The 12,725-nt window shown below is 50.4% G+C and overlaps 1 protein-coding gene across 10 annotated transcripts; it reads left to right on the top strand.

Annotated features, from left to right (window-relative positions):
- The first annotated feature begins 485 nt into the window (after positions 1 to 485).
- On the top strand, positions 486 to 10,427 carry vps26bl (vacuolar protein sorting 26 homolog B, like). 10 transcript variants are annotated; one of them, XR_013936918.1, is made up of 8 exons: positions 486 to 781; positions 3,738 to 3,894; positions 6,290 to 6,454; positions 6,542 to 6,717; positions 6,790 to 6,932; positions 7,697 to 8,617; positions 8,750 to 8,779; positions 8,992 to 10,426. XR_013936918.1 is itself a non-coding variant. In XM_080508813.1 (6 exons), the coding sequence occupies exons 1-6, from the start codon at positions 559 to 561 to the stop codon at positions 7,838 to 7,840; spliced, it is 1,008 nt and encodes a 335-aa protein (XP_080364939.1). In that variant the 5' UTR covers positions 486 to 558; the 3' UTR covers positions 7,841 to 10,426. The 10 variants fall into 10 exon arrangements, 1 of the variants encoding a protein (XP_080364939.1); XR_013936913.1 differs by having other exon boundaries at positions 7,697 to 8,399; positions 8,456 to 10,427; XR_013936914.1 differs by having other exon boundaries at positions 7,697 to 8,483; positions 8,520 to 10,427.
- Positions 10,428 to 12,725: the final 2,298 nt, after the last annotated feature.

Raw genomic sequence — 12,725 nt, 5'->3', positions numbered from 1 at the left:
ACACATGAACCTTGTCGAGTGTCTCTCTGGTGGGTAAACACTGCCCCCTTGTGGCTCAAATGCATCATTACATCATTTTGTTTGTGAAGTTTCGTTGCAGGAAATCTGGAATATTAAACATGTATATTTTATTTATGTTAGTTTGTAAAAAAAAAAAAACTCTTGTGTTGATGGTAAAACATGCTGCTTCGGGCAGAAACCAGTATTTTTTATTTATAGAGGCAAACATAACTTGTGACGAAACACTTCCTCCACAACGCCTGCTGACATAAAATAAATAAATAAATAAATACATATTTTTAAAACGGTGAGACTTTTACAGTTCCTATAAATTTGCTTTTCTTTGAGAGAAAAATCCAGATCATAAAATTAAAAAGCAAAAAAAAAAGAAACGAAAAAGATTAAACCGTGTTTGTGTCACGTGACGCGTTTGTAACCGGAAGTGATGTGAGGCGGCAGCGCTGCTCCGCACACACACACACACACACAGCGAGGAGCACCGGGCACCGGAGGACAGCGGGCTGCTCTCTGCCGCCTCGGACCGACTCTCCCGCCGCGATGAGCTTCTTCGGGTTCGGGCAGACGGCGGACATCGACATCGTCCTGAACGACGCGGAGACCCGGAAGAAAGCGGAGCACAAGAGCGAGGACGGGCGGAAGGACCGGTACTTCGTGTTCTTCGACGGGGAGACGGTGTCCGGGAGGGTCAGCGTCACGCTCAAGTACCCGGGCAAGAGGCTCGAGCACGGCGGCATCAAGGTCGAGTTCGTCGGGCAGATAGGTGAGAGGCCGCGGCGGCTCGTGGTGGTTCATCCCCCCCCCCCCACCCCCGGGACCGGTCGTGTCCCCCCTCTCCCTCCCCCTCCCCCTCTCGGGGACAAACATTTAGTTACTCGTTACAGCGGCGAGTTGCTCTTTTCGGCGGCACAACAAGTGTCTCGTGACAGACGTGGGTGCGTCGTGACGTCATCAGACGCCGACGGCTCGACTTAGACCTGCTGCTCGTTAATAATGTCTAATATTGATATTCAAGATGGTTGATAAGTAATGACTTCCCTTTTAAGAGCGTCCGTCGATTTGTCCTGTTAAAATAACTTAAGTTAAATTAAAATATGGCCCCTGTCTGTTTGTTGACTCTGTCTAACGTGTACTTATGTCTTTTAAACTGCTTTCAATCAGACACTTTACACTTTTGACGCCACGAGTCAAAAATACACGTTTAGAACTTCAGCTAAACTGAAAACACTCGTCCTGAACTGGAGGAAAATCAGTGTATAAATGGTCTTAGAACTGTTTTAATTGCACCCATTTTATGATTTTGTTTACCTGTGGGAGGCGCTTTATAAGTAAATGTTACTTATTTTATTTCTCTGAACGGTTTACATAGTGTAACTTAGAGTGTACTTCTGGTTCAGAACCCATCCAGTTCTGTTACAAGCTGTAATGTTATATGAACATGTTAGAAATCTTTATTTCACGAGTTTAAAAATACATTAATCAAACTGTGAATGACGGCAGTTTTCAGTTGTTCCCTTTAATCCAGGTTGATGTTTTTAGTGTGTTTGTGGTGTCGATGGTATAGATGTGATGTCGATGGTATAGACGTGGTGTCGATGGTATAGACGTGGCGTCGATGGTAGATGTGATGGTATAGATGTGATGTCGATGGTATAGATGTGGTGTCGATGGTATAGACGTGGTGTCGATGGTATAGACGTGGCGTCGATGGTAGATGTGATGGTATAGATGTGGTGTCGATGGTATAGATGTGGTGTCGATGGTATAGATGTGATGTCGATGGTATAGATGTGGTGTCGATGGTATAGATGTGGTGTCGATGGTATAGACGTGGTGTCGATGGTATAGACGTGGCGTCGATGGTAGATGTGATGGTATAGATGTGGTGTCGATGGTATAGATGTGATGTTGATGGTATAGATGTGATGTCGATGGTATAGATGTGATGTCGATGGTATAGATGTGATGTTGATGGTATAGATGTGATGTCGATGGTATAGATGTGGTGTCGATGGTAGATGTGATGGTTTAGATGTGGTGTCGATGGTATAGATGTGGTGTCGATGGTATAGATGTGGTGTCGATGGTAGATGTGATGGTATAGATGTGGTGTCGATGGTATAGATGTGATGTTGATGGTATAGATGTGATGTCGATGGTATAGATGTGATGTCGATGGTATAGATGTGATGTTGATGGTATAGATGTGATGTCGATGGTATAGATGTGGTGTCGATGGTAGATGTGATGGTTTAGATGTGGTGTCGATGGTATAGATGTGGTGTCGATGGTAGATGTGATGGTATAGATGTGGTGTCGATGGTATAGATGTGATGTCGATGGTATAGATGTGGTGTCGATGGTATAGATGTGGTGTCGATGGTATACATGTGGTGTCGATGGTATACATGTGGTGTCGATGGTATACATGTGGTGTCGATGGTATAGATGTGGTGTCGATGGTATACATGTGGTGTCGATGGTATAGATGTGGTGTCGATGGTATAGATGTGGTGTCGATGGTATAGATGTGATGTCGATGGTATAGATGTGATGTCGATGGTATAGATGTGGTGTCGATGGTATAGATGTGGTGTCGATGGTATAGATGTGGTGTCGATGGTATACATGTGATGTCGATGGTATACATGTGGTGTCGATGGTATACATGTGATGTCGATGGTATACATGTGGTGTCGATGGTATACATGTGATGTTGATGGTATAGATGTGGTGTCGATGGTATAGATGTGACTTTGATGGTAGATATGACTTTGATGTACAATCTTAAAAGCAGCGTCCGTCTTCTTCCAGCTCGTGTGTCCCATGATGCTCTCTGTTCAGTTATTTCTGCCTGATCAGCAGTTTGGACTTCCTCTCCGCAGCTCAACACTCCTGTTCCTCTTTTTGATGCTCATTAGATTTGAATGTATTTTCATTACATTTTTATTTAAATTTCATTACAGAACCGAATGTTTACACTGAAAATCATTCAAACCAGAACAATTCCAGGTACAAAGTGTCACACCTGTTTGCCTTTTCTTCATTTATTTTTGAGGATAAACTCGTAAAATAAACCAGAAGATAAACGTCTGCATAATTTAACGTCACCAGTTTGAAGTCACGTAAAAATAAAAGCTCAATCCGCTGATTTACAAACGAAGATTTCTCCTTCAAAGTGAGTAAATCATTCCCAGGAAACTGTAAAATACCCGTTTCAACCAGTTCCATTGTTTTAGTGGATATAAAATGTTGGTTTATAACGTCTGTCGATTATTTATTCAATTTTATTACAACTTTATTGTGAATTTCACGGCGAATCACAGTTTTTGATGAGCGACGATCCGTTAAAGAGTAAAGTTGAGGACGAGACGTCCAGACCAGCGTTTTAGGAGCCCGATGGTTTTTTTTTTGTTTTGTTAGGTTTTTTTTAAAGCTTCTGATCCTCGTTAGCATCAGAAGCTACCAATAGAACCGTGAGCATCAGAAGCTACCGATAGAACCGTTAGCATCAGAAGCTACCGATAGAACTCAGCTATATCAACATCCATGAGTCACAGCGCCCCCTAAAGGCCCGGCATAGGTACTACATGCTCGTAGACAAGGTGTTCATGGTGACCACGTTTTGTTTTGGGAACGCCAGAGAGAAAGAAAAAAAAAAAAGACAGTTGTGGGCGGAGCCTCCACCAACTGTGTGTGTGTGTGTGTGTGTGTTCCAGAGCTGTACTACGACAGAGGGAACCACCACGAGTTCGTGTCCCTGGTGAAGGACTTGGCTCGGCCCGGAGAGCTCACGCAGTCGCAGACGTTCGACTTCGAGTTCACGCACGTGGAGAAGCCCTACGAGTCGTACACGGGCCAGAATGTCAAGCTCCGGTAAGGCCGCCGCCGTCACCCTGGGCGATGGCGCTGAGTCGGACCCGAACAAAGACAAAATACACCACGATCCCGACTGACGCCTCCTCCCGACTGACGCCTCCTCCCGACTGACGCCTCCTCCCGACTGACGCCTCCTCCCGACTGACGCCTCCTCCCGACTGACGCCTCCTCCCGACTGACGCCTCCTCCCGACTGACGCCTCCTCCCGGTCGTCTTTTCTCACCCCGATCCCGACTGACGCCTCCTCCCGACTGACGCCTCCTCCTGACTGACGCCTCCTCCCGGTCATCTTTTCTCACCCCGATCCCGACTGACGCCTCCTCCCGACTGACGCCTCCTCCTGACTGACGCCTCCTCCCGGTCATCTTTTCTCACCCCGATCCCGACTGACGCCTCCTCCCGGTCGTCTTTTCTCACCCCGATCCCGACTGACGCCTCCTCCCGACTGACGCCTCCTCCCGGTCGTCTTTTCTCACCCCGATCCCGACTGACGCCTCCTCCCGACTGACGCCTCCTCCCGGTCGTCTTTTCTCACGATGATCCCGACCGACGCCTCCTCCTGACTGACGCCTCCTCCCGGTCGTCTTTTCTCACCCCGATCCCGACTGATGCCTCCTCCCGACTGACGCCTCCTCCCGGCTGACGCCTCCTCCCGGTCGTCTTTTCTCGCGGCGATCCCGACTGACACCTCCTCCCGACTGACGCCTCCTCCTGGTCGTCTTTTCTCGCGGCGATCCCGACTGACGCCTCCTCCTGGTCGTCTTTTCTCACCCCGATCCCGACTGACGCCTCCTCCTGGTCGTCTTTTCTCACCCCGATCCCGACTGACGCCTCCTCCTGGTCGTCTTTTCTCACCCCGATCCCGACTGACGCCTCCTCCCGGTCGTCTTTTCTCGCGGCGATCCCGACTGACGCCTCCTCCCGACTGACGCCTCCTCCCGATCGTCTTTTCTCACCCCGATCCCGGCTGACGCCTCCTCCCGACTGACGCCTCCTCCCGGTCGTCTTTTCTCACCCCGATCCCGGCTGACGCCTCCTCCCGACTGACGCCTCCTCCCGACTGACGCCTCCTCCCGACTGACGCCTCCTCCCGACTGACGCCTCCTCCCGGCTGACGCCTCCTCCCGACTGACGCCTCCTCCCGGTCGTCTTTTCTCACCCCGATCCCGACTGACGCCTCCTCCAGACTGACGCCTCCTCCCGACTGACGCCTCCTCCCGGCTGACGCCTCCTCCCGACTGACGCCTCCTCCCGGTCGTCTTTTCTCACCCCGATCCCGGCTGACGCCTCCTCCCGACTGACGCCTCCTCCTGACTGACGCCTCCTCCCGGTCATCTTTTCTCACCCCGATCCCGACTGACGCCTCCTCCCGACTGACGCCTCCTCCTGACTGACGCCTCCTCCCGGTCATCTTTTCTCACCCCGATCCCGACTGACGCCTCCTCCCGGTCGTCTTTTCTCACCCCGATCCCGACTGACGCCTCCTCCCGACTGACGCCTCCTCCCGGTCGTCTTTTCTCACCCCGATCCCGACTGACGCCTCCTCCCGACTGACGCCTCCTCCCGGTCGTCTTTTCTCACGATGATCCCGACCGACGCCTCCTCCTGACTGACGCCTCCTCCCGGTCGTCTTTTCTCACCCCGATCCCGACTGATGCCTCCTCCCGACTGACGCCTCCTCCCGGCTGACGCCTCCTCCCGGTCGTCTTTTCTCGCGGCGATCCCGACTGACACCTCCTCCCGACTGACGCCTCCTCCTGGTCGTCTTTTCTCGCGGCGATCCCGACTGACGCCTCCTCCTGGTCGTCTTTTCTCACCCCGATCCCGACTGACGCCTCCTCCTGGTCGTCTTTTCTCACCCCGATCCCGACTGACGCCTCCTCCTGGTCGTCTTTTCTCACCCCGATCCCGACTGACGCCTCCTCCCGGTCGTCTTTTCTCGCGGCGATCCCGACTGACGCCTCCTCCCGACTGACGCCTCCTCCCGATCGTCTTTTCTCACCCCGATCCCGGCTGACGCCTCCTCCCGACTGACGCCTCCTCCCGGTCGTCTTTTCTCACCCCGATCCCGGCTGACGCCTCCTCCCGACTGACGCCTCCTCCCGACTGACGCCTCCTCCCGACTGACGCCTCCTCCCGACTGACGCCTCCTCCCGGCTGACGCCTCCTCCCGACTGACGCCTCCTCCCGGTCGTCTTTTCTCACCCCGATCCCGACTGACGCCTCCTCCAGACTGACGCCTCCTCCCGACTGACGCCTCCTCCCGGCTGACGCCTCCTCCCGACTGACGCCTCCTCCCGGTCGTCTTTTCTCACCCCGATCCCGGCTGACGCCTCCTCCCGGTCGTCTTTTCTCGCGGCGATCCCGACTGACGCCTCCTCCCGTTTTGCAGGTACTTCCTGAGGGCGACGGTCGGCCGCAGGCTGAACGACATCAGCAAGGAGCAGGACCTGGTGGTGCACACGCTCAGCACCTACCCTGAGCTCAACTCCTCCATCAAGATGGAGGTGGGCATCGAGGACTGCCTCCACATCGAGTTCGAGTACAACAAGTCCAAGTAGGGTTTGACCGTCGGCTTCCCGGAGAGCGCGTGCGAGCGGCGAGACCCGGGTCCGGCCTGACGCCCTCCGCTGCTCTGCCGCAGGTACCACCTCAAGGACGTGATCGTGGGGAAGATCTACTTCCTGCTGGTGAGGATCAAGATCAAACACATGGAGATCGACATCATCAAGCGGGAGACGACGGGCACCGGCCCCAACGTGTACCACGAGAACGACACCATCGCCAAGTACGAGATCATGGACGGCGCGCCGGTCAAAGGTGAGGCGTGCGGGGGGGAGGGGGGGTGTCCATCCGTCCCTCCGTCTCACGCCGTCCCCCCTGTCCCCCCAGGAGAGTCCATCCCCATCAGGCTGTTCCTGGCCGGCTACGAGATCACGCCCACCATGAGGGACGTCAACAAGAAGTTCTCCGTGCGCTACTACCTCAACCTCGTCCTCATCGACGAGGAGGAGCGCCGCTACTTCAAACAGCAGGTCCTTCACACACACACACACACACACACACACACACACACACACACACACACACACACACACACACACACACACACACACACACACACACACACGTCTATGAGGCGGGGGGGCGCTGAGTGAGTGAGGTAGTGAGAGAGTGAGGTAGTGAGTGAGAGAGGGAGTGAGTGAGGTAGTGAGTGGGAGAGTGAGGCTGTGAGAGAGTGAGGTAGTGAGTGAGTGGGAGAGTGAGGTAGTGAGTGGGAGAGTGAGGTTGTGAGAGAGTGAGGTAGTGAGTGGGAGAGTGAGGTTGTGAGAGAGTGAGGTAGTGAGTGAGTGAGAGAGTGAGGTAGTGAGTGAGTGAGGTAGTGAGGTAGTGAGTGAGAGTGAGGTAGTGAGTGGGAGAGTGAGGTTGTGAGAGAGTGAGGTAGTGAGTGGGAGAGTGAGGTAGTTAGTGAGAGAGTGAGTGAGGTAGTTAGTGAGAGAGTGAGTGAGTGAGGTAGTGAGAGAGTGAGTGGGAGAGTGAGGTAGTGAGAGAGTGAGGTAGTGAGAGAGTGAGTGAGAGTGAGGTAGTGAGTGAGGGAGTGAGAGAGTGAGTGGGAGAGTGAGGTAGTGAGAGAGTGAGTGAGTGAGGTAGTGAGATAGTGAGTGAGGGAGTGAGTGAGGTAGTGAGAGAGTGAGTGAGTGAGGTAGTGAGAAAGTGAGTGAGAGTGAGCGAGCAGCTAAAACCAAACTGTGTATTTCTAAGAGGAGTGTAACGTTTGGTGTTTCCCGTGCGTCTGCAGGAGATCACTCTGTGGAGGAAAGGCGACATCGTGAGGAAGAGCATGTCCCACCAGGCCGCCATCGCCTCGCAGCGCTTCGAAGGCTCCTCCCACCCCGAGACGCCGCGCGGCGTCGCGGCGAACGGCGAGGAGGACGGCAGCTAGAGAGAGAGAGAGAGAGAGAGAGAGAGAGAGAGAGGCGGCGGCGGCGAGGACTGAGTGTGAGGCGGTTTTACGAAGCTGCATCGGAGCTTTGTAACAAGCCAACGCCCACTTCACACACACACACACACACACACACACACACACACACACACACACACACACACACACACACACACACACACACACTCGGGTCTCATCCTCTTTGTATGAATGTAAAACCTCTGGGGGTTTTTTAACCCCCGACTTTCCTTGCGGCTCCTCGCCGTCACTCGGTAGCGCCACCAGGCTGCAAGAATGAAAACATGAAAGCAAAGAAACATTTATTAAAAAAAACAAAACAACTATTTTCATACATTCCAAAGCTTTCATTCAGAAACGATGGGAGAGTATTTATTTTTTAACCAGACGTCCATGTTTAGAACCGGCTTTTATCATGTGGAGTGAGAGAGTGAGAGGGAGTGAGTCAGTGAGTCAGTGAGAGTGAGTGAGAGAGAGTGAATGAATGAGGTAGTGAGAGAGAGTGAAAGAGTCAGGTAGTGAGAGTGAGTGAATGAGTGAGGTAGTGAGAGTGAGTGAGGTAGTGAGTGAGTGAATGAGTGAGGTAGTGAGAGAGAGTGAGTGAATGAGTGAGGTAGTGAGTGAGGTAGTGAGAGATTGAGTGAATGAGTGAGGTAGTGAGTGAGTGAAAGAGTGAGGTAGTGAGTGAGTGAGAGAGAGCATGAGGTAGTGAGTGAGGTAGAGAGAGAGAGTGAGGTAGTGAGTGAGAGAGAGAGTGAGGTAGTGAGTGAGAGAGTGAGGTAGTGAGTGAGAGAGAGAGTGAGGTAGTGGGTGGGGTAGTGAGTGAGGTAGTGAATGAGAGAGTGCGGTAGAGAGAGTGAGGTAGTGAGTGAGAGAGTGAGGTAGAGAGAGAGTGAGGTAGTGAGTGAGAGAGAGAGTGAGGTAGTGGGTGGGGTAGTGAGTGAGGTAGTGAATGAGAGAGAGTGAGGTAGTGGGTGGGGTAGTGAGTGAGAGAGAGTGAGTGAGGTAGTGAATGAGAGAGAGTGAGGTAGTGAGAGAGAGACTGAGGTCGTGAGAGAGTGAGGTAGTGAATGAGAGAGAGAGTGAGGTAGAGAGAGTGAGGTAGTGAATGAGAGAGAGAGTGAGGTAGAGAGAGTGAGGTAGCGAGTGAGAGAGAGAGAGAGACTGAGGTCGTGAGAGAGTGAGGTAGTGAGAGTGAGGCCCACACAGCCCCTCACCAGCCACAACATTAGAACCACCCTGCCGTTGTCTGTCGGAGCTCCAGAAGTTCTGCTTCTTTCTTCATCTCAGATTGTTTATTCTGCTTGTTTGTTTGTTTGTTTGTTTGTTTGTAACATCTGGCTGCTGGAGTCTATATGGATCAGTTTTCTGCCTCCTGATTGGCCGATGACGGATTCATGTGAGCCCAATAATGTCAGTGACTAAATAATCCCACTGGAACCAGTTTGTTTGGTTTTTTTTCTCAGCATAATTTCTCTGCGCTTCAGAGACTCGTCCGACCTTTGTTTTGAAAAGCCGACAGGAAGCTGTGGCCACGTTTGACTTTTGAGGACGTGGTGACATCACTTCCTCTTCCTGCTCGCACTTTTTCAAACTTTTAACGCCCCAATTTCTTTTGCTTCTAAAGGTTGACGCTGTCCAGCACAAGAGATTTATGATTGTGAACTTTAAACAAAATGAAGTTTTTCTCATTGAAAAGGCTTTTTTCGCTGCCGTTTCCGCTGCTTCTGTGAGAAATGCAGTAAAATTCAAAACTTTTACTTGTTTCCTTGACGTCGTCACAAGACGACACGTCGACATTGAGACAGTTCAATAAAGATTTGCACCATAAACTTCCATTACGAGCACATTTCTGCCCTTTTGTTTGAATTAAAGTGGATTTTAATACAATTCCAGTGAATTGATCAACTCTGATTTGAGTTGATCAATGACGTTTCCCGCAGAAGAAAATACAAATGAGTTAGAATCACGTTTTCCCTCTTTCATTTAAAGTGTCGATCAAAAAGCAAAGATTAGATTTTTTTTTATATATAATTTAACGTTCAACGTGCTGCTTCTGTGTGTGATGGAGAGACTTTCATTTCCTGTGATTTCAAAGTAAAATGTGGGCACTGAATGAAACGTGTAAATATCCGAGTCATTAAAACACAATCCCTCCAACATGCTCACATTTTACTGTTTTACATTTTCACTACATCATTCACCATATTTTGTTCCTGGGTTTATTTTTAATTGCATTTTTTTTTTAATCTAATGAATAAAATGACACTTTTTTTGCTATTGTATTTTTTAAGTTATTTTAAAAGAAAATGTCAGGGTAAAGAATTGACCATTTTATAGCAACAAATTTATATAGATGTTCTTTTTTTTCCTCCCACAAAAATTCTATTTTTTTCCCCCTAAAAGTGCCAATTTTAACAAGACATTTAAAAAATTAAAATAAATCTAATAAGGATTTTTTCCCAGTAAAACATGTTTGTTTGTGAGATTAAAGTACTAATAGTAGTACTTTAATAAGAGTAATAGTTTTGAGTAAAAATGTCTGGATATAAAAACAATATTTTTTTTCTGAAAAATAAATATTGTGTTGGAGATTTTAAAAATAAATCATTCAACCTTTTCCCCCATAATTGTAAATGGAGAAAAAAAAAATAAAAAGGCGTCAATGTTTTATGTTTCGTCCTCAGATTTAGAAGGAATGACGTTTCTGTTTGATGGTTTATGAATGTGCAATAAAAGCATTTTATACTGTTTGTTTTGGATTGAAGGAGGAAATGAAGAGGCGCTGGGCCGGTTCCTGCTGTTTCATGTCACGTGACACATCCTGTGAGGCGCTCGTGTCGTCATTAGGGGGCAGCTTTGGACCACATTCACCACTTCACACACTGACGGTGGAATTCACCTTGTGTGACACTGAGAAGACTTTAAAAAAAAGGAATTTAATTTAAAAAATGCAGGTTTCATGAGGCGGGGACATGAAAACACACAAATCAGATATTATGTTTGCAAAAAAAAACAACCCCTCAGTCACCTTATCTGGATATTATATTTTTATTCAGGATTAAAACAATTTGTCATCATCTGGAAATTGTTTTGAGTTTACGTGTCTAAAGTGTCACTTCACATAAGTTGGACTCGTTTTATTGTGAAAGGCGTTGCGTCGTGTGACCTCCACAGTTTGCATTAATTAATTCTGTCCGAGGGCGGTTTTGAATGTCATTTTTGCCAATCTAGTGTTTATAGATCAGCCTCTGTCAGTTTTCATATTTATACTTTAAAAAAAACAAAAAACAATCACATGGCGGCCGGATTACATCCTCTGGCGGGCCGCTTCTGGCCCCCGGGCCGCATGTTTGACACCCCCGCTGTAGAATAATGAACATGAAGTCAGACTTCTGCCAGGAAAATTAAATAATCTGCAAATAATAATAATAAAAGTTGAGTTTTGGTGTCACAGCTCCAGTCATTTATCGTGCCCGGCGGACGCCTTCAGTGACCCGCCGCCGTGTCGGACAAAACCCGTATGACCTAAATAGTTCTGCTGAGCGCACCGTCCAGCGATATTCCACGTTTTAATCCACATATATACGGATTACCACACCAACACGCTCGAGTTTATTAAAATATCGTGTCAGATCTCGGGTTTCTTCCTGCCGTTCGGTCTCGCTTTGAGGTCGTCTGCGCGTCAGATTTCCGAGCGGTCCCTGAACGCAGCGCGGGTCTGGAGCTGCTGCCTGCCGTCTGCCGCCTGCGCCGCTCCGGTCGGGATCCACTCGGAGCTCCGCTGTCCGCCGTCCGCTGCGCTCCGCCCGGTGGCCCAGCCTCCGCACGAGTCCCCTCCTGGGAGCACCGTCCCGGGACTTCTGGAAGAGTAACCCGACTTTTTGTTCCGGAGCAGTGGAGATACCGGCGGGAGAGCGTCTCTGGCCCCCCGGAGGAGCGGCAGAGTGAGTGAAAGCGCTGCCCGCCCGGGCTCCGTGTCGTCCCGGTGGGGGGGGCGAGAGGGAGGGAGGGAGGGAGGGGGGGTTGTTGTGTGTGTGTGTGTGTGTGTGTGTGCGCGTGGGGTGAACCCCCGACTCGGCCGGTGGCGCGCTTTCCCTCCGACCGGAGCTCCAGACCCCCGGATCACGGTCCTCCTGCGGGGGGGGGGCTGTGATGGGACGGTGGGTCGAACCGCCACACGGAGACCTGAAGCTCTTCCGGCCAGCCTGGTCCGGCCCCCGGCCGCCGACCCCCAGTAGCCCCCGGCCGCCCCCCCCCCCCCCCCCAGGTACTCTTAGCACACCCATGCTAGGTGGCCGCGCGGCTTTCGCGTTACTTTGCCAGTAAACGGTACAGAAAGCACGTGTGTGTGTGTGTGTGTGTGTGTGTGTGTGTGTGTGTGTGTGTGTGTGTGTGTGTGTGTGTGTGTGTGTGTGTGTGTGTGTGTGTGTGTGTGTGTGTGTGTGTGTGTGTGTGTGTGTGTGTGTGTGTGTGTGCGCGCGCGCGCGCGCGCTGGTAGCGGCAGACCCACGCGCAGAACTCCATTCAGAAAAAGGAAATATTTTTCCTTCCCTGCCACGAGACCCCGCTCCTCTCTCCCTCTGCGCCTTTCATCGTGACGTCACATAGCTGCTTGGACCTTTACGACCGATCGGCTGCGAAAGTTTTATATTTGAGGTGTTTATTGAACTATTTTCTTGACTGTTTAGATTATAAAGTTAATGGTGCCAGTGGGTAAAACTTGTGAGGGACGAGCCAGGCGGCGGATTCCTCTGTGGAATGTGGTTTCTATTTGGGACAAAACAAACAAACAACAACAAACAACAACAAAAACGCTAGGAAAACAGGCCAAATTTAGCTTTTTAATAAAAAATTTTTTTTTATT

This window comes from Blennius ocellaris, assembly GCF_963422515.1.
Source record: "Blennius ocellaris genome assembly, chromosome: 14".
In the NCBI taxonomy this organism is placed as follows: Eukaryota; Metazoa; Chordata; class Actinopteri; order Blenniiformes; family Blenniidae; genus Blennius; species Blennius ocellaris.
Note: the sequence above shows the minus strand (reverse complement) of the source record. Positions and strands in the feature narration are given on the sequence as shown.